The 25,660-nt window shown below is 31.9% G+C and overlaps 1 protein-coding gene across 1 annotated transcript; it reads right to left on the reverse strand.

Moving 5' to 3' along the window:
- Positions 1-683: 683 nt before the first annotated feature.
- LOC139510942 (hephaestin-like protein) lies at positions 684-16,095 on the reverse strand. The gene is made up of 9 exons (XM_071297496.1): positions 16,053-16,095; positions 14,937-15,024; positions 13,475-13,722; positions 12,591-12,803; positions 11,807-11,994; positions 11,310-11,449; positions 7,045-7,310; positions 2,481-2,700; positions 684-1,616 (listed from the first exon to the last, which is right to left on the reverse strand). Exons 1-9 carry the CDS (start codon positions 16,093-16,095, stop codon positions 767-769), a joined length of 2,256 nt encoding a protein of 751 aa, XP_071153597.1. The 3' UTR covers positions 684-766.
- Between the last annotated feature and the right edge of the window lie 9,565 nt (positions 16,096-25,660).

Here is a 25,660-nt window from a genome sequence, read left to right on the forward strand (position 1 = left end):
TGCTGATTATAAGCTCGTTATGAAGTTTCTATCTATCTATTACAGGTCATAAGGCAAAAAATGGGGGAAATCGCCATGGAAGGGCAATAACTTTAATAAGGAGTCGACTAATAATTTCTGACATCATGTTGACTTATTTGTAGATCTTGTCTTGCTGATCATTTCTTGCTGTTTAAAGTTTTTGTTTATCTATTATAATTTTCTAGACAATAAGCAAACATTTTATTAAATGATAAAATTCATCTTTCAAGAACAATAACTCCTATTATAAATTGTTTGACAGTTTAAAATAAATGAAATACTGGTAGACCGAGCTTCAAAATTTGAACATTTTGTTTTTGAATTTTGTACCTAGTCTAAAAACAAAATCAAAACTTGTATACTCCATAAGAATAGAAAACAAGTGTTGCATCTAATGAGAAGCCTACGTCGATTAGAACTTGACGCTCTAAAAAGTCGTTTATTTGTTTTGGCAATCATAAGACTTTTTCAAGTTTATTCGCTGAGACTTAGTGATAAGTGTTCAATTTGGCAGTCGAATCATACTTTTTACTTACTAGTATTGTCAAACAATTAATAACACATTATTTAGATTATAACTCTTGCTATAATTCGTAATTAGTAATATATATGTATCTATATTTATCTGTATCTTAATATATATTTATTTATAATATTACCTAAAGTGAATTTATGGAACAGGATCTTTTGTGATGGTAAACGTCGCCATCGAACCTTTCCACATATTTTCTCCTACATGGTCACTCTATAGCCATACACTGGCATGGTTAGCCAACATTTCTGCTGTATAATAGGTTCCTGCTTCACTACTGATGACGCTTGTGCGTTTAGTGTTCCCAAACACGTTCATGGTTAGTGCTTGGCCATTGAATTTTACGGAATGTTGAGATTGTTTGTCCCCAGTTGACATAATATACCAGGAAACCTGTTCTCCGATAGAAATATTCATTGCAGGTGTATTGAAATACATGAAACCATTGATTGCGTGCATTTGGTTGGATTCGACAAAGACAGGGTCCTTACAATCTTGTCGTCCAGGTGCGTATATGTGAGTGTTTAACTTGAAAAAGTGACTTTTTGTTTCGTCGTAGGTCTCAAAATTTAGAGCAAACTCACGATCAACATTATCAGTCCTGTAACCATCTTTATCAAGTACGCCTTTTCTACAAACTACCAAAGGTCCGAAAAGGCCAGTATTCGAGTCTTTCAGGGGATTAGTTGTAGAATCATAGGATCGTCCAACGCAATTCGGGTCAAGTGCAGAAGGACCCGATCTTTCTGGAACATACCATCTAAAAGTTGTACTTTTACCAGGTGGAACTCCATTTTCTGCTTGCTCACGAACCATATGGTTATCGCCTTTAAGATTTCTCATATTAATTGTATTTTCAAAATTAACCATATTCTTATATACTATTTCAAGGGTATCGCCAACTTGAACTCGAACAAATGGTCCCATAGTTCCGAGATGGTAATCTCTGAAACTTCGTTTAACTAAATGCTTGAATGAAGCGTCGGTAAATTCTCTGTAAACCGCTTTGATATATTTTGTTCCAATGAATTTCTTAGTGTCCCTTACATACAAATGACCGTCTCTGAAATATAAAAAGAAAACCAACTTAATCGCGGGAACATTCATGTATTGAAAAATATTTCTTCCTGATTTTATTCACTTACGACGGTTTTCATTCTCTTTTAGAAAATAAATAAACTCATAAGATGAATAAGCACTTGCATAAATGAGAAGCAATAAAACCAAAAGGTATAACAGAAATCACAAATCAGTGTAAAGACAAAACTTGTAAAAAGTCAAATCACAAAAATACGGAACTCCGAGGAAAATTCAAAATGGAAAGTCCCTAATCAAATGACAAAATCAAAAGCTCAAATCTATCAAACGAATGGACAACAACTGTCTTGTCATACTCCTGACTTGGTAAAGGCATCTTCTTATGTAGAATATGGCGGAATAGACCTGGTGTTATAACTAGTTAACCCTCTCACTTGAATAACAGTCGTATAAAATTCGTTACATTGACAACGATGTGTGAACAAAACAAACAGATATAATAGGTAAAAATGTCAAAAATACACATATATCAACGCGATGAGCTGTAATCGGAAATCGATAATGTCTTTAAGTATGTTTTGGTAGCAAAGCCTCAAATCCGTTTTCTCAATTCCCAATTGAAACTCTGTTTCTTTTTCATTATTCCCTTTAGAATGATTTGGCAAACATTTAAGAGACACTTATTAATATAAGATATAGTATTTTCTTTGGCTTGGGTCGGAAAAGTTTTGTAATTTCATTAATTGACTAATAATAAAACGAAATTTGTACTAACTTATCTTTTTGAGGTTGAAATTATATCTATTAACGGTTTTACACTGCAGATGATATATGTTAAACTAGTCTATTTTAATATTTTGGTTTTATAAAAATAAAAAAAATGTCTCACGTGTTTGGATCCTGAAGATCTTCCAGTGTGACAGGATGATTTTTTCTGTCAGCATATTCCCATTCCACATCTACAGCAGCTATGTAATATCTCCATAGTTTACCACCTGACTGTATTGACTTGGGTACATATGATTTGATTCCACAGTCTTTAACAGTATATGTAGCGATCATTCCATCTTCTTGTAAATTGGTCTGACTACTTTTGATCAGCCAAACCCCTAATTATGGATACACAAAATTGACAAGTTGAAATGTTTAATAGTTAGACATTTTAAGACAGACTGCATTTCTGAACGGCAATATTCTGGAAATTACTCCTGAAAACGTCAAATTTTTGGTTTTGTTTTAATCAACTTTTTGAACTAAACCATTTCAGTGGAGAACAGCAATTTACAAACTACGAACAATGAAAAAGTTATATACTTCTAGTAGCAATTTATCATATAATCCATATTAAAGGGGTGCTGTGGTTTTTTTCCATGTTTAATAACATTTTTATTGCGGAAATAGTTATAGATAATATATTTTAGATCCTCATTTAAAGAACGTGGCTGTTCCCCCAATGATTTCTTCAGAACAATGATTGAAATGAAACCCTTATAGGTATATAATTACTGATGATTCACCTTAAACAGTTCACCCTTGGTTCACTTAATGTTTTTTTATTCTATCTCTCCTTGCTTCATACCCAATACGAAAAGATAGAAAAAAGCTTTGCTTTGGTTAAAGTGGTTTGTATTTTATACAAAATCGAGTGAGATAGAATTAATTGGTGGCGTTTTACATAAGTACGAGTTCGTATCTGTTTTTCAAGGTCAAAGCTAGTACATGTTTAAGATAATTTGATTGAGCATTCGATTCAAGTCAGCATGATGAACTAGTTCACAAGAATTAACCAACAATTTTGGAAAATAATTTTTTTTCATCAGCTCAAAATGATTTCTTCTTTATTTTCAAATATGAGATAAGATAATACAGAAATTTACCAGAACTTATATTAAGCGGACTACTTTGTATTGCAGTGCATTTGTCATTCCTCTTTCTTACCAATATTGTCAGGTGTCATGGTAACTGTAACTGCCTCTCCATTCCCAACAGTTAGTGCATCAACAGTTTGTCCATTATATCCAACACTGTTACCCTCAAAGATTATAGACTGGTACATATCCTTACTCCCTGCAAATCCTAAAATACTGAATAGGACTGTTTCGCCAGCACACATTTCTAGTCCTTTGACATTTCCATACTGCAAACCATTTATTGCTATAAAAATATATAAATAAGAAATTTTTCAAAGTGTACTTCCTTTTCTTCTTGTATTTTAGAATAGAAAGAAGCAATACATATCAAATTACCTTCGATTTTATATTTGACCTTATTTGATAGGGCATATTCTCATGTCAAACATTAAAGTTAAGAAAAAGAAGATATAGTTATCAAACGTACCAGGATTATAATTTAGTACGCCACGCCAGACGCGCGTTTCGTCTAAATAAGACTCATCAGTGACGCTTATATCAAAACATCTATAAAGCCAAACAAGTACAAAGTTGAAGAGCATTGAGTATCCAAAATTCCAAAAAGTGGTGCCAAATACGGCTAAGGTAATCTATACCTGGGATAAGAAAATCCTCAGTTTTTCGAAAATTTCAGTTTTGTAAACAGGAAATTTAATAAAATGACCACATTATTAATATTCATGTTGTCAATCTTATACACAGCTTTAACAAACAGGTCTTGCCAAACAACTTCAAAATACTTGCTCAGTTTTCCAAAGTGTTCATGATTTTTTTTTTTGCTATAATAACTTTTAATGTATGACAAATCCCGAACATTATATAAGCTGTTAAATGGTTAAATGGCATACTCTAGAAACAGTATCAGAACTGTTGTGGTGACACAGAAAATTTATGAGAGTATGTATAAATTATTTTCTATGTTGTGTCATTTGTACTATTATTTGTCTGTTTGTCTTTTTATTTTTTATCCAAGGCTTTGTCAGTTTATGTTCGATTAATTAGTTTGACTGTCCCTCTGGGATCTTTCGCCCCTCATTTTAAGTCTCTCGTGCAATATTATATCAAGTATGCTGACTTCTATACATTTTAGCAAGTATTTCTCACTCTTTACTTACACACTGATTTAAAGAATAATCAAGAACATGAATTACCAACGTAGGGACGAACATCTTGTTTTAGGAATTGATAAATCAGACATTTTAAAACGAACTATGATTCAAAATAGAAATTGACACATTTAAATTCATGTGTATTGGATATTTACCTGGAAATCGTGTCACTTCTGTCGGTCTATAAGAAGGATACATCCCTTTGTATTGATTACCCAAACTTTTCTTTGTGTTGTAAACTGATGCTTGAAGGAAAAAGTGTTTGTCAAATCCGACCTACAAAACAAAAAGATACAACACTACAGACTTACTATAAATTTTTGATTACGAAAGCTATTTCTAGCAGTGAAATGACATATTACTATAAACTAGTAAAAGAAAAAAGAAAACCAGTAAACAGAACCCGTTTTGTGTTTTATTTGGAAATGAAAGGGTAAATAAATCCGATCTTAACAAAATGAACTGTATATTCCTTACTTATGATATCCCACTATAAGTATTCCGTAAAGCTGAAGTTGTTGGGCGATGAATGATAAGTAACATCATATGGTATAGCATGGTCATATGAGTATTGATACAAAACATCATAAAACTGTGTTGTTTACGTGAAAAATGCGACCAAATTAAAATAGATGAGTATAAGTCAATTGACAAGTTGATGATACATTGATATGTAACGCGTTGTAAAGTAATGAATGCTTACGTCTAGCTGAATGCATATATAACGTTAAAAGTTCTAATTTGGTTTTTTTTATGGAAAAAGTCGAAACTTTTCATGTATGACAGGGTGGTTATGAGAAACAAATATAAAACATGGTACAACTAGATCAACCAAAGCTTGATACAAAATTGCAAGAAGTTCTGATTTGTAGTTTCTAAAAAGAATTGAACCAAGATTTTAATGGGACGGTCACACATGGACGGTCTTACAAATATACATCAGCACAAACCTTCCTTCAGCAGGAACGCAAAATTTTCAATTAAACCAAATGCAATCTAGCGCAACACCCGGGTATTTATTTGTCGTCACTCTGGTACCTTCATTTTCGGAGATGGCGAGTTTATGTGTTCAGTTGATAGTAAAATAAAACTACAATTCTGTCATAAAAATGCATAAATTCAACAACTGTAAGTTTCTATAAATACATTCTTTGATATATTTTTCCGTCCCCGTATAATCCTCCACGTTTACAAATAGTCAATGGTCCTGTCAATCTAAAATTAACATCTTCAACATACCCTTCGCCTGCAGAATGATAGAAGGAGGAGAAACACTGCAGTCCGAGGTCAGTATTAGGCGCAACATTATCTCGAATTACAAACCTATATAGTTTTGTCTCTCCTGGCTCTGTTAGACGACCACATAATTTTTTACCTAAAAAGATACGTAAAGTTTGAATTTGATAGAATTCAATTCACGCAATCTGTACCCTTTAATAAATCGGGTAATTGTTTTATTGCCTTCAATATGTTTTGTCTAAACTATGTCTTTCAAAACAAAACAAAAACAGGATCATCGAATCCTGTCTTTATGTTCAATAAATACCGGGACATCTGCATGCAAAGAAGTCCCTTACTTAATTTTTGCAAGTTCCGCATACCACCTTTAAAAAGAGTAAATGCAAGTTCCTACTTAAGATAATCTTTTATTCAAGTACCAATGTACCATATGTATTAAGCCTCAGTTAATTTGATATGTTTCATTCATTGATAAAATCATATATAAAAAAGGAGATGTTGGTATGATTTCCAATGAAAATACTCCAAATGACACAGAAATTAACAACTATAAGTGACTGTATGGTCTTCAACAATGTACAAAGCCCATACCGCATAGTCCGCTTTCAAGAGCCCCGAAATGACAAATGAAAAACAATTCAAACGGGAAAACATTCGACATCATATTGAACGATATTTTTTTTTATTCAAAACAACAACAAACGAGAACCACTGAATCACAGTCTCCTGACTTCGTACAAGCTTGTAAAGAATGAGGCGGGCAGTTCATGAATGGAATTTAGTAGGCTTTATTTCCAAGTTTTGAAACCATGAATTTGCTATCTTTTTTGAGATTTTTATGAAGTGCTAGAGAGTGCAATAATCGCTCTTTTCAATGAAGTATTAAAGTATTAGAAACGATAGTTATTGCATTTTTCTCTATAGCCACAACCAATGCTTTTTAGATAAAGAAAAAATGAAATATACATATCTTAGATTTTTTTTAATGAATTCAAATTTATTTACGGATATAAGCAATCCCTGGAAAAGGCAACCTGAGCCGATTTCAATAATTATTGGTACGTTCTGATATGTTTAACTTTCCGTCAACTGAAGCATATCTGATGAAGATGAAAATTATTAATGGAGCACTGTTGTGTGCTCTGAAATTATAATTACATTTTGATCATTAAATACCTATTTAGTTATAACTTACTTTTTCTATCGTTTCTATATAAAATTCCTTCAAATTTCTTTTCGATGTCAATGCCTACAGGAACAAAAGATGTTTTTCGATTCTTTAATTTATTTTTCAAAACAAGTTCTAAGATGTCACCAACTTCCGCATACACGTGTGGTCCAAAGTCACCAAAATGTTTTATGTCTGCAGTTTTTGGGACAGGAGTTGTAAATGTTTCATCAGTATACTGTGTAAATCGTCCGTGGTGTATTTTTCCTGCATTTATAAATTTTTGTTCTCGTCTGAAATAATGAAATTAAGGAAAAATGAGATATTGTTGATGACTCATTTGTATTAAATAAAGGCAACAGTAGTATACCGCTGTTCAAAACTCATAAATCTATGGACAAAAAACAAAATCGGGGTAACAAACTAAAACCGAAGGAAACGCATTAAATATAAGAGGAGAACAACGACATAACACTAAAATGTAACACAAATAGACAAAATCCCACGAGAATTATTAAACGTTATAATAACTTTGTCATTTCTAATGCATCAACGTACCAAACATATTGACCTTCGATCTGTGGTTCTCTTTAAACTGATCGTATCAAAAATAGAAAACAAAATATTTAAAGTCGATAGACAATTACTAAGAGGGCGGGAATAACAAATCTCTATGGTAATGACATACGCCAATGCTAATACAACTGTATACCAAATATCATCGACCTTCCACTAGTGGTTCTCCATAAAATGACCAAAATATAATACACTTTTGACGCCGCCGCCGAAAACAGCTTACTTAAATCTCACTTTTTCACTCCAGCAAAGCAAGACAAACATAAATAATTCTTTCAAGAATGTTTATAAATGACAGGAAGTCATCGCACTGCCTTAAACAATAACAAAACCCATACCGCAACAAAAATACAAACAATGAAAGAAATTTTGATTTAAATCGGATACGTAAGTAAAAACTTGTTAGTCATAAACATTCCGATGGAGAATACTGATGGAACGAACCTGTCAAGGAAAGTAACATTTGCAATATTGAGAAGTCATCCCTTTTTTTTTAATTTAATTTTGCTTAAACATTATGAAGAAATTTAGAAAAAAGGTCTTAAATGACTGAACCAAGTTAACAAGGAAGAATACACATGTATCAAATGGTTGTGTTGTAAACAGACAACAGGGATCTTAACTGTAAATCGAAACACACAAATCCTCAGAAAAATGTAGCCTTTTTTATGTGATCGTGCGCTGAATCTTTAGTTTTCTGTGTCGTGTTTGTTCTTTTGTTTTGTCTTTTCAAAGTGTTTTTCTTTTTGGCCATGCTTTGATTGTTTAACGTGTAACCGGGCGGGGACGATTAGATATTATTATCCTCGGGTTCGTACCAGTTGTCTGGGATTTGAATAGCAATTCAAAATTTCGAAAGTCAAACAGTTTATGCTTTACTACCAAATATAAAAACAAATACTACATAAAACGAATTTTAACACCTATCAACATAACCCGAACCTGTTCAATTAAAACTGTTTAAAACCCTTTTAGTCCGATACTGTTGATACCAACTGTTTGAAACTATAGTCTGAAACCTAAATGTATGGAACTGGTTTGAAACCTAAATGTATGAAACTGGTCTGAAACCTAAATTATGAAACTGGTCTGAAACCTAAATGTATGAAACTGGTCAGACGGTTTGGCACTATTGTCTGAAACCTAAATGTTTGGAACTGGTCTGAAACCTAAATGTTTGGAACTGGTCTGAAACCTAAATGTTTGGAACTGATTTGAAACCTAAATGTTTAAAACGGGGCTAAACCTTAATGTATCAAAACGGGCTGAAACCTGAATAAAACGAATGTATGGAAACTATTCAAACTGTTGTAAACTTTCGACGTATGAAACTTTATTAAAATATATTTTATAAAACTGTTGGAACAGGGTAGCACTAAGGTATGGTTTAACAGCAAACACTCACTGCAGTAGTGAGAGATGTGGAACGCAAAACCTTAGCACTAACCCTGTTTATACAACTTTTACGGAACCGAAACTATGTATATCTCAACATGTTTCAAACACTCAACTTTGTTTGACTAATCCTGCTACTCGTCGTTTAAAAATTAACGGTCCTACCTTTCTATTCTTCTTCTTACAACGTCTCCGATAAGAATGACACTTGAGCTAAATAGCTACCCACCATTTATACTTCGAACGCGGACCTCGAAGAGAGGACCCTAGCAACAATTGCACAGATAAAGCGTCTGATATCAACCAAGGATAAAGGGATGAAAATAAGTTCGATTTCTAGTTGTAAGACTCTTAATCAGAGGACACGATAACACGTATATACTGTAATAAGTTACATTAAACATAATCTACATTATTAAATATTAACTTACTATGCCCTTTCCTTTGTTACCTGACCTGCTCTAGCTAAAATACCATTTGGTGTGGAGCAAGTATCAATGTCCTCAGCGGCCATATAAAACCGAACAGTTTTACCGGAAGGTATTGTTGTAAGTGGTTTTATACCTGGGCATTGGTTCACTTTCACGAATGCAAACATACCATCTACAAGAAATAGTATTAATTTCAACAGCAGACATGACATATCTAGTTCATTAACTTTGTATCGATGTTTACGATCTCGAAGAGTATAATTCTTTTTGAAATGTGACATTTAGGGTCTTTTTTGTCAACCTGAATTCTAGTTTTAAAACAATGCATCGATAGTTAGAATATATGACGAGTTATTGTTTTTTTATATAAATATTTTTAAAATTTATGAAGTTTTATAACTTTTATTATTGTATTTACTTCTTGCAAAATAAAGACACGATGAATGAAGTTGTTTAATCCGAAGAATCAAGGAACAAGTGTCGTTAAACTTCGAAATAAACACGGAAATACTTAACTTTATACCAATACATTTAGTTTTGAATTTAATCTGGGCTTTGAGACCGTTTTGATTGATTTCGCGTAAAAGCAGCTATAAGTACAAGTAAAAGTACAAGAATTAATTTTAAACGTGAAATTGAATGTTATAGAATCTGTATTAACACCGATGTGTATGAGGTATACGAACTACTTTTGACTTCACTAGTAAATACATTTAGAGTAAAACTGCCATTTTAATCTTTATATCATATGAAAAGTCTGATCAATAGATTATCAATCTTTCTGTCAATATTCAAAATTTATCCACTGCGGTCAATTGAATACTGCTAAGAAAATTTGCAGTTAATGCAGAATTATTAATGAGCATTGAGGAGGCAAAATTTTGAAAGGTTTTCTCAAGTACTGCTAATGTAAACTTTTCCTGAGGTACAACATTCTTAGTATTTCGAAAACTTTTTTTTTATTATGATTTGGATGTTCATGTGTAGAGAAAAAATATCAGCTACTGAACAGTCTGATCATCAGCCTACACTTTTTAGTTTTGTTATGTATCGTGTATACTTTTGTCATGAACATTCTTAATTACTATTTTAACAATGTTATTACAACTTAGCATACGAACAACTTAGAGCATACTTACTTTCAAAGCTGTCAAGATTGGTATTTCCCATCAGCCAACGTCCAGTACCTTCTGGATTAACACTGATTACTTTAGCAATTCCAGGTTGTATACTAATTCCCTCAAATCTAGATTGGTAATGAACCAAGTTGTGTCATGTTATGTTATTATATTTTTTCAAATAAAACGCATTGATATTGAAAATTAACAATAATTCGTAAATACATATTTTGATTTCGAGAATGCTGTCTAATTGTCGATTTAAAAAAGTCCCTGTTTTACATGTATATTTTGATAAAGACAATACTGAATCAAATATATAAAATCTCGTCTTTCAGAGATAAACTTGCATTTCTCAGACATATATATAATATGGAATCAAACTATTTTTACAAGGTAGTTTCAGCATTTTGAAAAAAAACCTTCTATCTCTGTTCAAATGTTTTTGACTGGCCTTATATCTATTGCATTTTATATTTCTCTGAATATGTAAAAATTTTGGATGAGAAAGTACTTGCAAAAAGCCGTTATATGTTAAACATAAATACCGGTTGTAAGAAAATGTCAATATAATAGATATAGGAAGATGTGGTATGAGTGTCAATGAGACAACTCTCCATCCAAAAAAACAATTTATAAAAGTAAATCATTATAGGTCAATGTACGGCCTTAAACATAAGCATATATAAGTTTCTTTTTTTTTATCAACGTACATCCAAATGTGTTGAAAATAATATGTTTGATTCTTTTCTATAATGCAGACTTTTCTTACCTTCTATGTACCCACGATTGTATTCCTCCATAAATTGTTACTGTTTGTATTCCAGAGTTTATTCCGAATGCATAAAAGACCACCTTTTCACCAGAACAAACTTCAAAATCCGGACCATTTCCATAAATATACCCGTTAATCTGTGAAATAATTCATAATTTTAAGTGTCATGTTACATTTCCTGTAACATTTCATTGATGCTCTTATGTCAAAAGTATATGTTTTGTTTTAAGACATTTCGCTATAATTGTTATCGTATCAATATGAAATGAATCTAAATATTGGTAACTAATTGTTAACCGTTTCTTTGACGCGCTTGAACACATCAGATTTGAGCGTCACTGATGAGTCTTTTGTATACGAAACGCTCGTTTGGCGTAAATACAAAATTTAATCCTGGTATCTATGATCGTGATTATTATCAATACCTTGCTTCATCCAAAATCCCAACATAACAAAATAAAATAAAAATGAAAATACAAATACATACATATTACCTGTTGATATATAGTAGAATCAATAAAGTCTTTATTTCCACACTTTACTAGGGATTTACATTCATTTGGATGTCCACAGCGCTTTACATTTTCGTCTATTAACCAGCTGTTGCTTTCATTAACGGCACCCATGAACAAAACATACTCCCTGTCAACATCAACCCGACTGTCGTCATCTCGTAAAATTCCTGCATTATAATATCGAAAACGTTTGGAATATGTTTTTACATGCCCCATTTTCAATATACTTCAATACATATGATTAATTCGGACCCGGTCAAAAAGAACCTTCAAGAAAGTACTTCATATTTGAAATAAAACAGTTCCTTAGGATAGCTGTTACTTTGTCAATATGTGATATATTTAAATAATGATGGTAAAAAATGAAAGCTGAAGGACTTCATATCATGGTAGATTCACAAAGGGAGAGCAAATACGAAGTGTTGCTCAAACCATTGTATCGAACTTTCGGGAACAAGTGCGCTCTAATATGCAAAATCATGTATGCTAAATTTTTCATCACAAATCAGGATAAAGTATAGTTTGACATGAAATGACTTTTGCTTTATCTGAACTTTAGACAAAATAGCTATGAATGCTACAAGTTAAAATTTAACACAGCTAGCGATGGGGCTATTATTAAGTAATGAAATGTCTTAATGCTGCTCATTTTTTTTGTAGTTTGAAAGTCTAATTATTTTACCGGAATTCCTTCTAGTTTTTTATTACACTTTTCAATTAAAAGAATGGGTTGAAAAATACCACTCATACCATTACCACTTACCTGGTTTGCAAATAACCATCATTCCTACCAAACCAGTATCCCTATCTTTATATGCTCTGTGATGTGAGGAGTAAGGAACTCCAATACAATTTTCATCATCGTCGTTTGGACCAAAATTCGCTCTAAGTTCCCAATTGTATGTCCAAGATTCTCCCGGTTGTACTTGGTCATCCAATTTTTGACTCGCAGGTGTATCATCGTCAAACAAAGCACCTGTTGACAAATCATTTATCAAAATTTCGGGAAAAATATATACGTATATAGTATATCAATATTATGGTAACTTCACGACGACACAATCGCAAAAAATAGAACTACATTATCTTTCTGAATATATAGTTTCACATTCATTAAAAAATCGGTGGTTTCTAACATTAGAATAATCTTTAATGACACAAAGCATGCACGAAATACATATTTTGATTAATCGATTGATTGAAAAAAGACAATAAGAATACTAAAATGTAGCTGTAGAAATCAATATTTAAAAAAAATATGTATTTTGGTAAGGTATGCATGTACGAACAAAACATAGACATATTTTATTCTTTGTTTATGAATAACAGGAGATGTATGATATACGCCAATCAAAATGTCCTCTTATAAATTGTTTTTAAAAACTTGTGGACGCTTATTGGATAAAAAAAATTGTAAAACATCCATTTCTGATTAGCTGACTTGAAAGATTATAGGACAATAGAACTAACATAAACTTGAAGTAATATAGGAAAATTTAAAGCTGTATATAAATTCTCAAATTATGCAAGATTTGAGGATATCAACAGTCTTTACTTTTTTTCCCATAAATTATTTCTTATCAGCTGTGGAATAAAATTACTGAAAAAAAGAATCAAACTTGAAATAAATTGTGAAAGACAACGTACCTTCACTATCGTCATTGTACCAAATATTAGTCTCAGGATGCATAGTGTATGGTCTGCTCGCCATATTTTTGAAGTGAATACGTATTTTTTCACCTACTGTTCCTTTAAGTGTTGGTCCTAGGAAACCATTACATTTTGGCGCAGGAATTTCCTTTGTGTATGTCCCGTCTGTAAACTGTGTGTATACAACTTTTGTATACCTGCTACCAATCTGTCTGTCTCCATTGTAGATAAACCTCTTCGCAATGCTTGAAAAAAATCTCAAAGATAATTTGCCAACTTATGGATATAAAGATACGTGTGCTACTTGAATTTTGCAACATATGATTGAAAGTTTATGAGTGAAAAAAATTGTCAATTTAGAAATGAGATTACATTTCAAACAGTATTCAATCGTAAGTCCGTTGTATTTGTGGTGTTTTAAAATTTCAGTTTACCATAGCAATCTATGAAACAAAACATGTGTAAATAAAAAGTATTGTGGATTGAATGTGAATAACATCAAAAAATGTATTCTTGGTATTCAGAAAATGTGTATTTGTATTATGTAAAGGAAACTTTTGTGGTACTACTTGTACAACGTTTTCTGTGCTAATTAACATTAAACAAGTCATACAATAAAACTTTCCTAATACATGACTTAATATAAATAACTAGTACTTCAATTGTTATACTTTATTTGTATAAAAAACCTTTTGAGACAATAAGTCTGAAGAGTCAAATGTAGTAAATTACCTAGAGCAGTACAAAAATATGCTTAATATTTTCGAATCATTTTGCATTGAGTCTAGTTAACTTTACTAATTCTGGACAAATTGTACACTTTGGTGATGATGTTGTTAACGATACAAATCCACCCATTAGGACTTTAATTGATAACAATATCAACAAATAAAGGCAACAGTAGTATACCGCTGTTCGAAATTCATAAATCGATTCAGAAAAAAACAAATCCAAGTTATTAACTAAAGCTGAGGGAAACGCATCAAATATAAGAGATCTACGACACAACAGAAACACAACATTAAAATGTAACACACACAGAAACGAACTATAATATAACAATGGTCATTTTCTTGACTTGGTACAGGACATTTTTAGAACAAAATGGTGGGTTGAACCTGGTTAACATTAAAATGGCAACATTACATGACAGGACTACAATTCAAATAAATGGGAGAACACATAGGACAGAGAAACACACGAATAATCAATTGTTATTATATACAAAGTTATCATAAAAATACCCTACGGGATCACCTAAGATCACCCCCATTTTTTGGTTGGGTTCGTGTTGCTTAGTCTTTAGTTTTCTATGTTGTGTCGTGTGTACTATTATTTGTTTGTTTGTGTTTTTTCTGTTTTAGCCATGGCGTTGTCAGTTGATTTTCGATCAATGAGTTTAACTGTCCCTTTTGGTATCTTTCGCCCCTCCTTTATATTAGAAAGAAAAAAAACTTACTTCATGTCGTTATTGAATGTATTTTCTTCTAAAGGAGCATATTCCCATTCTTTTTCTACTGCAGCGATGTAGTAGGTACGTACTGGAGCTGTTTATTAAATAATCATGAATCTTAACATATAAAATAATGTACCTCTGGTTTACGCAGAATGGAAAAAAGAATGAATCAAATTCATTTTATATAATACTAGAATGAAGTAAATCGATTTGAAGTGCACGTTTTTATAATCGGAAGTGGAAAACTGAAAAGGTAAAACAAATAGAAGGAAAACTTTAAGTTTGTATAACACTAAATCAGAAAATGAAACAAATGAAAGATCAATATCAGTCTAAATGAGTTTCGCTATTTAGGTGAATATTTCTTATTACCTTAATTCAACTGATTTTTTTTTTTAACTTTTGTTTTCATTTAAAATATAGTTGTTTTATCAACAATTCGACACTATCGCGTTTTTTTATGTAAACATCTGAATGGCTACAACTCAAACTTCAGTTTCTATCAATTAAATTGTTATACAAAAACAAACTTAAATTCCAAACATATATGTTTTAAGGCTTATGCTTGCAAAATAACTACATATTTCTTTTCCTTCAGAGAAAAATAAATCCGTTGAAGTTGTACATTTTTAAAGCACAGTATTTTTTTTACAAAACCCATAAAACGCAAGTGTTTGTGAATATATCCTTAGTTTTAACTATCGTTGATTTATATACAAAAGGCGATAAACGATTTTTTTTTAAAACTCGTATGGTTTGAACAAGAATGCCTTAATGAAACTTCTGATGGTTTATTGATATGAAAAATATCTAAACTCATCTTTTAATTTTTACTTATTACACGAAGAAAGACTGACAAAAGATTATCCAGAAACTTTTGTGAAGGTTGTTACTATAACCATCTGCTCAAGACATACATAAATCGCGTATAATGAATGATTTAAACGCCTTGTTTTTTAAATTCTGGTTATAGATAAAATGAAACATGACACAGAGAGATCTTTATTGAATGAACATACTTACAAGAATATTTAATGTATTCTAATGCTGGAATGAATATTCAATGAAGCAAATAAATAATAAATAAATAATATGATATTCAAGTGAACAAGTATTTACCATGGTCATCTAGTGCATAATTCTTCTCAGCACCTTGTCCCATTTTGGCAAAGTACTCCGGTTGACTATAGGATCCCGATTTAACATGTTGTCCATTTATCACAATCGTTAATGCAATACAAAGTAAAATCATGTTGATGAGACTGAAATATAAAAGTAAAAGTAAAAGTAAATCTTTAAACGCAACATGGTCCCATTTCAATACAGTTCGCTCGTGTAACATTCCGTCAGCATTAATAACGATGGAGTGGTAATTATGTTTTATTCAAGTGCAGTTTACACAATTATGTGCAGTTGACAATACCTGACTACTTACACCTGTCATTTCACACCCTACATTTCAGTTATTGGTACCATTTTTTAAAGACCAAGACAGTACAAGATACTTGTACACTCAGGAATATAAAATCCAAAACTACCGATTGCTCTTGTGCATCGTCCTTATTCCATTATAGTCACGCTGGTTATGTTGAGACCACATAAACAATGAATAATTTGTAAAGTTTTAAGTCAAGAGACGTCATATCGGATTTAATAGAAAACCCGTCTTAGTGTCCTTGAAATAGCAGTTTTTAGAAAACAATAAATATTTCTCTGTATCCGTGTATTAACATACAAAAATGACGATGAATATCCCATTTTTCATGAAGAGATTTTAAATGTAACCTTCTTGAAGACACAAAGCACAACATTTTACAGAGTTCATTAGTTTTAATAAGATTTACGATACAAAGGAGTAATGGCCTATTTTGGCCTGAAATTTCAGATTCATCTGATGAAAGATTTTCGACACTTTTTAAACACATAAGTGGTCCGAGACCACAATTATTTCGTAGTGCATTTCTTTTAGAAGATAAATGAAAATTAAAAAAATCCCACCTGTGCTTTCTCAATGAATTTTTAACAGTGTGTTGTACTACTTTTGGGACAAATTATATCAAAATTATAGAAAACTTCATCGGCTCTTATTCGAAATATGGACAATTTTATGTTTAGGGCGTCTTGAAATCTTTTGACCGCTTCCGAAGTGCTAATTTTCAACCTTTTCAGCTGGACCAAATCACTACTTTCCTTTAAAATTCTGAACCCATTTTTTTTACAGTGTAATTTCACCCCCCCCCTTTCTGGCAATTTGAGGCATTAAACATGGAGAAATAAATTTGGAAGGGGTATAAAAATTAATGGCAAGTAACCCACTGTCAACACTAGGGACTATATTCGTGAACAACGAAAATCGAAAATCAAGGGTCTCGGACCAAGTGTCTGCTTCTGTCGATTCAATTAGTTTATGTGAAAGATTTGAATTGATCAAGTCATTATAGACGCTTTAATTCAAGCTTGAATATGAAAAAATCTATCAAATATGCCATATTATGTCACTTTTCAGATGGTTTTTTGTTAAAAATGAAAGTGGCCGCATGCGTGTTCAGTCACAACCTTTATACATTTTATGTAATATCATCAAATACAACTTACATTTAAATATTAAGAATGAACACCAATGCGGCCACATTCATTTAAGACGGAAACCGTCTACAATTTAACTCAAATGCTAGAACTTTGAAGATTTCAGTAATTTAGCATGACTTAATGATGCTAGTACCCGACATATGTGCATTGCATTGTTATAAACAGCCCATATTTTTGATGCAGAAGTATTCTTCTTTCCAATAAATAGCTAAAAGTTTACATTTTAACAATTTTGTAAAACTGCTATATTTTGTAACCAAAAAGGGGTCTTACTGCACCTACTCCTTTTACTGCACCAGATGTGCATTTCGACAAAATTTGTCTCTTGATTAATACTTGAAGTAAAAATATCTTTAAATCAACACTTATTTAAAAGACGAAGAGTTTAGAAACCAAAAAGAACCAAAAGGAAGACAAGCAATAAGAGATATGCACAATGGATATCTATTCCTTATTCTATAATGTTAAGTTAATGTTTAACCTACCTTTTCAGCTTACAATGTTCCACGTAGGGAACTGGTTGGTCAAGTACTAGTTATGTTGTACAGGTATAGTTTACGAAATCGCTCATATTATATAGTACCTTTTCCTATGGTAATCAATACACATCAACTATTTCAAATGCGATTGTAAAATCACATATCCTTCCCTTACTACCTGTGATTTTTATTAAAAAAAAATGTCTTTGATATCTGTATAACCATGAAGTGTAAGAAATACAATAACTTTATAAGACCTACAATCCTGTAAAATCCAGATTACAAAAACGTTCAAGGAAAAAAGAAATTCTTTAGATATATCAAAAGTTTGTCAGTAATTGGAAGAATGAAATTAAGGTCTTGTACAGTTACTACTCGAGGAATGAATATATAATTGATGTGAGTAAAACAGCGTGGAAATTAATGTAATTTCGTATATAATTAGATTTTATGAAAAGTCCAAATGATTTTTTTGTGCGAAATTGTGTCATGCGAAATTGTGTCATTTCGTCCAGCAAACCTTTTCAAAAGAAGATATCTGCATTGTAACGTTCAGATGATCTTCTCCATTAACCCTTCCATTATTCTATTTTTCATATTTTCAAAGATATTCTTAATTATTTCTTAATATTTCAATGTAGAGAATTGAAAAAAAGTTTTTAATAACCATGAAATTAATATTCTCGTTTCTTCTGGCTTCAATGATAATTCTTTTTTTTTTATTTGGATTTTTATTTTGCTCATAATATTCATACAATCGCAATATGTCTTGTAACACTCTATTTCCGCTAGTAAATAAAGTGTACACTAAAATGATTTTTTTTGTGTAATATTATATAATACAGAACATTCCATGGAATTTGTTGGCTTTTCAATTCACTACTGAGTCTAAAAATATTTACCAGGGCAGTGCTCTAGATCTCCCAAAAAGTAAATATCGTTTAATTAGAGTTGTGCTATTTGCCCAAACAAATGCCATTTAAGTTCGTTTCTTTCTATGATTTTTAAAAAAATTGATAAAACAGATAATTTTTTATTAATCCGTTTGATTGCAGTTTACAAACGGTCAATTTGTTCAGTAGTTAAGGCTTAATTATTTTTTTTCATTATCTTTTTTAGCAAAGCTTTCGTAAAAGTTTCGCCGTTACAAAAAAACAGATGTTTTGAAATATTTTTTGGACACATTTTGTTTAATGAATTCACCAGAATTGAGGTGCGATTGAAGTTTTTTTACAGTGTTTATTGTTTGCTTTTTTTTTGTTAACCCTTGTTTATATATTGACTGAAGTTCTACTTTATCGAGGAAATATTACACTTTTTACGATCTGTACTATCTATGACAAAAATATTACTTTCTTGACGTCTTCTTTGCTTTAATTTAAATTGCATGTTTGATTTTTTTTACTCAATTGTGTTGTTTGTCAGTGGTTGTATTGGTTTCTTTTGTTCTGTTGATCGAAAATGTTTGATATTTCAAATTCTTTATTAGGTGAAAACGATTAATAAGCAATATTGTGTACAATGAAGCACTTTTTTACATGTTAAAACTTGTTTATTTTTGTCATAGTACAAGTCATAACATGTACACTAGTTTTGTAATAGATAATAAATTGCAACTTGTACACGACATATACATTTGGTTGTATTTCAAAGTCTATCTGAGTCACTTTGCAATGAATTCAGCTCAAACGGGACCCGTCATAACTTGCAGTTGTGTGATTGTTGGTAGTTATTTTTGGGGTCTGTGTTGAAGGCCTCACTGTGGTCATAAGTTGGAGAACAACAATGCAACCGTTGTTCCTTTGCTTTTGTGTTTTATGATTGCATTTACTGATTTTGTGTCATGAATGGATACCCAATTTCCTTTTGTGTTTTATTGGAAGTCCTATAATCATTGTCTTGCATTAAATGTAAGCAAGTTTTTAATAAAGATAAAATTGAGAATGGAAATGGGAATGTGGAATGTGCCAAAGAGACAACAACCCGACCATAGACAAAAACAACAGCAGAAGGTCGCCAACAGGTCTTCAATGTAGCGAGAAATTCCAGCACCCGGAGGCGTCCTTCAGCTGGCCCTTAAACAAAAATATATCATGTTATCGTAAAATTTGTTTATGCCCGCGTCACACTGTCCCGATTTTTATATACGAAGGGCACCCGAATGCGAAAATTGTAAGTTCGTACGAAGTTGGTCCCGATCTCGTTAAAATACCAAAAAGTGACCGAAGCAAGTACGATGAATAACGAAGTCTATACGATGGTGCCGAAATTATATACGATAGCAAAAGATGGACATACGAATGTTAACCGAAGACGGGTATTTAAGCTTCATATCGCAGCCGAAGCCTACACGATGAATCATGAAGGCTACACGATAGATTACGAAGGCTACACGATGGATTACGATGATGGTGCGTTGGCCATACGATGTCTAAAAGACGTCGTGTACAGCTTATGCGCTATTGACTTTAAAGTTCAAAGGTCAAGGTCACAGTGGCAGTTGAAATACAAGGCAATATCACCCTTGAGGACACTCTAAAACCAATATGCTTCAAAAGGTTTTAACCACATTTGGTATATTGCTCCTCCTGTAATGATCTGACATTTTTTACGTTCAAGGCCAAAGGTCAAGGTCATGCATTGCCTTGTTTGAACTGTAAAATGTGTGCACTAGTCTGAATAATCACCCATAATTATGCCCATGTTTACTAATCTATCTTAAAGGTAAGGTAATGGGTTCGTTGATCCCTTTTATTCAAAAAGAGCTCTTTCCGGGAGAATATCATAATAATATAGACAAAAGGAAGGATGTGGGGAAAGCAGCAAATGCGACAAAATATGACATAGAAAACAAAATGGTTATGGAGTAAACATTCGTGTGACAACATCTCAGACAATACATAAAAAAATCAGAATAACGAAGAAAAAGTTGGTTTCCCTATATACCGTGTACCTGCAGTGTTGGTGTACGAGGCGCGTTTATGATTTTCATTATGTTACTTGATATGAAAAATTGACAAAAAATAATATTTTACTTGTAAAAGTAAATCCTGAGCCCGTAATAGCTGCTCTTCTTGTTCAATTTGAATTAATAGAAACAACGCTGTCGCCTTTCTTGTTCTCATAGAATCATATGATATGAGCCCCATGTTTTGTGAACGTCTTTCTTAACTGTCGTATTAGACTGACCAATGCATATAGCTGGATTTATTGCCGTCGTAGTTCCATCTTGTCGCCTTCATACTTTTATTCGATGGCAACACGACGGGATTACGAGGTCTTCACGAAGTCGTGTTGCCATCGTAAGACCTTCGGGTAGCTCGTGATTCATTCGTGTAAACATCGTAATGTCAAAACTGCCCGATGGAAACGATGGAAACACGAATGCAATACGATGTTCAAAGATGCATTCCCGGTGACATTACGATGGTGAGGATGGTGATACGAACTCAATACGAACCCTCAACATCGGACGCACCATCGGGGATTTTTTAACATGTTAAAAAAATTATAACCCTTCCCGAAGTTGTCCCCGAAGGTTAGAAAAAGTGGCCGATGGTTCTACAATGGTTAAAGATGGCACTACGAATAGCTCGATCTGGATACGATCAGTCCAGATTTTGAAAATTTCCATAATCGTGTTGCCATCGGCGTAAAAATCGGGACAGTGTGACGTGGGCATAAGAGTAACATTATTTCTTCTTTTAATTGAGAATCATGTAAAACTGTTACATATCAGTAGACTTGCAGATTAAAGACGAACAACTTTTTATAAAGTAGCAACTATATTAATAAATATACATTTATTTTTTTGGCAGATTTGTATTCAAAAGACTTAATATTTTCCCTTTCAGCTTACTGGAGCATCAAAAAAGTTGTTTGAATTATTGGCAATTTGTAACTCTTGGTAAATTGTAACCCCATATTTGTTATATATATAAAGATGCCAATAATTCCTAGTTATTGAAATAATGAGGTTCAATTTGAAATTGGTAATATTAAAACTTGTAGAATTATTGGCTACCTTTTTAAAAAGGTTATTAGAACTGATGGCAAAGGTCTCATTGTAACATGGCTATTGAATATTGTTATATTGTAAAGGAGTAGATCCAGTAAGGGCTGATTTTGGCCTCAAATTTCAGGTTCATCTAATGAAAGATTGTGCACATTTTTTAAACACTTAAGTGTCTATTTCAATTGATTCAATTAGTTTAAGTGAAAGATTTGAACTGATTGAGACATTCCAAACGCCTCAACCCTAGCTTTAATATGAACATTCTATCAAATATGCAAAAAACGTCACTTTTCAGATTTTTTTGGGTCAAAAATGAAAGTGGCCGCATCCGTGTTCATCCTCAACCTTTATATATGTTATGTATTATCATCAAATACAACTTACATTTCAATATTATGAATGAACACGAATGCGGCCACTTTCATTTAAGACAGAAACCGTCTAAGATTTAACTAAATTGCTAAAATTGTGAAGATTTCAGTAATTTAGCATGACTTAATGATGCTAGTACCCGATATATGTGCATTGTATTGTAAAAACAGCCCATATTTACGTAGCAGAAGCATTCTACTTTCCAGTAAATAGCTTAAAGATTACATTTTCACAATTTTGTAAAACTGCTATACTTTGGGGCCAAAAAGGGGTCTTACTGAACCTACTCCTTTATCACTTATGATTTTATGCTGTTTTTAAAAAAAAATAAAAAAATATATACTTTTTGTTTTACTTTGTTTTACTTGGTTGTTTATTGTTAGTTTTAACTTCATTTGGACAAACATTGTATATATTCTATGACGATAAAATTGAATTTGGATATAACTGTATAACTTGTACAACAAATAGTTTCAATGTCATAAATAAAAGATGCAACATACGTTTGGTTCTTTTGATCAAAATCATTTAACGGTATTACAAATGTTCTTTTGATCAAAATCATTTAACGGTATTACAAATGCGAATATGCATGACATATTTAACACTAATCGACACAAAACCATCCATCAACATCTGAATATAGATCTCTAAAAATTAAATTGTTGTGCTTTCTGATGAAATTGGGCAAAACAATGCAATTTATTCTCTGTAGTACTAAATATGTAGTAGAGACTTTAATGGCCTAAAATGGCCCAAGATGTACACAATAATAAAAAAATTAAACCGAGAAGATTTTTCTCCATTAATTATCAAAATATGAGTCAATGATAAAAGAAAACCACTGGATTCTTTGTATTACAAACATTGTTTAATGAAGTCATAATGGAAGGTGTACATGATGTCATAATTGAAGAAATAAGCCCCCTTTCCCAACCCCTCCCCCCTAAATAAAAACATAACAACAACAAAAAAAAAAAAAAAAAAAAAACAAAGAAAAATAAATTGAGATGGTTTTCTACATTTTGCGACCTATTCTTCTGACAAAGTTAAATTATATATTGTTATGCCTAGACGAATATTACTTATTTTGCTTATAACATCGATAACATGTATTTCTAATCGTAACTTACCTAGTAACAAATTATCAAAGAGTCATCCATGATTTTGAAGAACAAAGTGTTTTGTTAAAAATATGACATTTTAGCTAAATATATAATATAACAACATTTGATCATTTCTTATGTTTCTGCTAAAAATCATAATTCTAAATGTGGTGTTCTTCGAAATGATATAAACCGAACTGTTATTAATGACGGATCCAGGATTTATGAAAGGAAGAGAGATACAATTCTAGAAATATTATATACCTAAAAAAGATTTAAAAGATTTTTTGTTTAATAAATAAGATAAAGAAATACCAAACTTTGAAGAAAATTTAAAAAGGGGTGTACCTTATCAAATGGCAAAATCTTGACCTCAAACACATCAAACGAATTGATAACAACTGTCATATTCCTGACTGTCATATCCCGGACTTTGAACAGGCATTTTCTTGTGTAGAAAATGCTGGGTTAACCCTGGTTTTATAGCTAGCTAAACCTCTCATTTATATTACAGTCGCATACATTTCCATTATATTGACAACGATGTGTAAATAAACAAAACAAATAGGGGTACAATCAACCTAGCATAGTGTTATCTTTATAACTATAAACAGAAATAAAAAGTTAACAAAGAAACATAGAAACATAGAAAGGCATATAGACAAAGCACATAAGCATTAATGAAAGGCAAAAATACAAAAAATTATCATAACAGAATAACATAATTACAGGATGTACAAGTACTGAGTCACGAAACAAAAAATACACTCAACAGTTCAAGGACAAACAAAAGAATACTATATCACGCTATTAAGATGATAAACAAAGTCAGGACCAATAATCTATACTTCATCGTGTATTATTTGTGAAGTTGATACGAAAAAGTAATCAACAAGTTCTTGCTTGGTATCTTCCGATGAACTTTTCAGGAAAAAGGACGAGACGTTCTCAGGCATATCAATGGTTGGTCAACTTTCTGCTCTAGCAATGGTGACCTTTTACAAAGTCTGAATTGCAACTGCAAGCTCTTGATATCCGAATAAGTTGGGAAATGTAAATTTACATATTTAGGATGAAACATGAAATCGATTTTATTGGATATTGGTTGTTGGTTCTGACAAAGTTAAGTAAGAGAACGGAAACCAATTTAGATCATACGGATGGACAAGGGTGAACCGTTATATCCCCGCCGCCATGGCAAGGGCATAACAAACTTCAAAAGATTTCACCTGGCACTAGAGACAAACTATGTTAACTCTCTTGAAGCCAGATATAAAGGAAAAAAGAACAACGTATTGACTCTGTTAAAAGATAATAATATTTGGACGTCGCCAGTGTCAAACTCTTTAGAACTCGACTTTCAACAAATGTTATATACTGATTTAACAAGTTGTTTTTATATATGTGAACTGCATTTATTTATACAAGTAGTTACCTAAAGGACATTTGATAGTGATATATTGACTGATTTAATTGTTTCTATACAATTCTCCATCTTGTAATACCAAAAAGAGGAATGTGAAGTTTATTGTTGTTAATAATGTTGCATATGGGGAGAAAAAGTAATTAGATTTTTTTCGTGTGGTAAGTCTAACCTAAGTATATCATGTCAAAGCCAAATGCCAAGCCAAAATACAAATTGCAAGATAATATTGACGTAAAGTGATATGCAATACGTACTTGCCACCTACAATTTAAATATTTTAAGTTATAACAGTTTAAAAAAAAAATATATTATGAGGATATTTGTGTGCGGATTATACCAAACCATGTGTTGAAAGACAAAGAAATATCGAAAATATATGTTTTTATCGGTTATAATCGTGTCTTTCGATGTTCCCGGATGTAAACATTGAACTTGAAATTAAAGACACTACCGACACATATAAATCTGCTTCATAATTAGACCTTGTTCTCGAAATGACTACTGATGGTAGGTGAAATACAAAAATTTACGACAAACGCAATGATTTTAATTTTCCTAAAGTCAACTTTCCATTTCTGTGTAGCAACATCCCAGCGGCACCAGAATATGGAGTATATGTGTATCAGTTGAAACATTACTCAAGAGCTAGCTCAAAGTACGTTGATTTTGTTGAACGAGGAATACTGCTTTCTCAAAAGTTTCTAAGACAGAGCTATGAATTAATCAAATTAAGGTCATCA

Source organism: Mytilus edulis, chromosome 2 (assembly GCF_963676685.1).
Source record: "Mytilus edulis chromosome 2, xbMytEdul2.2, whole genome shotgun sequence".
NCBI lineage: Eukaryota > Metazoa > Mollusca > Bivalvia > Mytilida > Mytilidae > Mytilus > Mytilus edulis.

Excerpts from the sequence above, each read along its gene's own strand:
- LOC139510942 (XM_071297496.1), bottom strand. The coding sequence starts at position 16,095 with ATGGGACAAGGTGCTGAGAAGAATTATGCACTAGATGACCATG. Across the intron at positions 11,450-11,806 it reads ATTCTACTATATATCAACAG|ATTAACGGGTATATTTATGG; the intron begins GTAATATGTATG and ends ATTATTTCACAG. Across the intron at positions 1,617-2,480 it reads GATCTTCAGGATCCAAACAC|AGACGGTCATTTGTATGTAA; the intron begins GTGAGACATTTT and ends TTTATATTTCAG.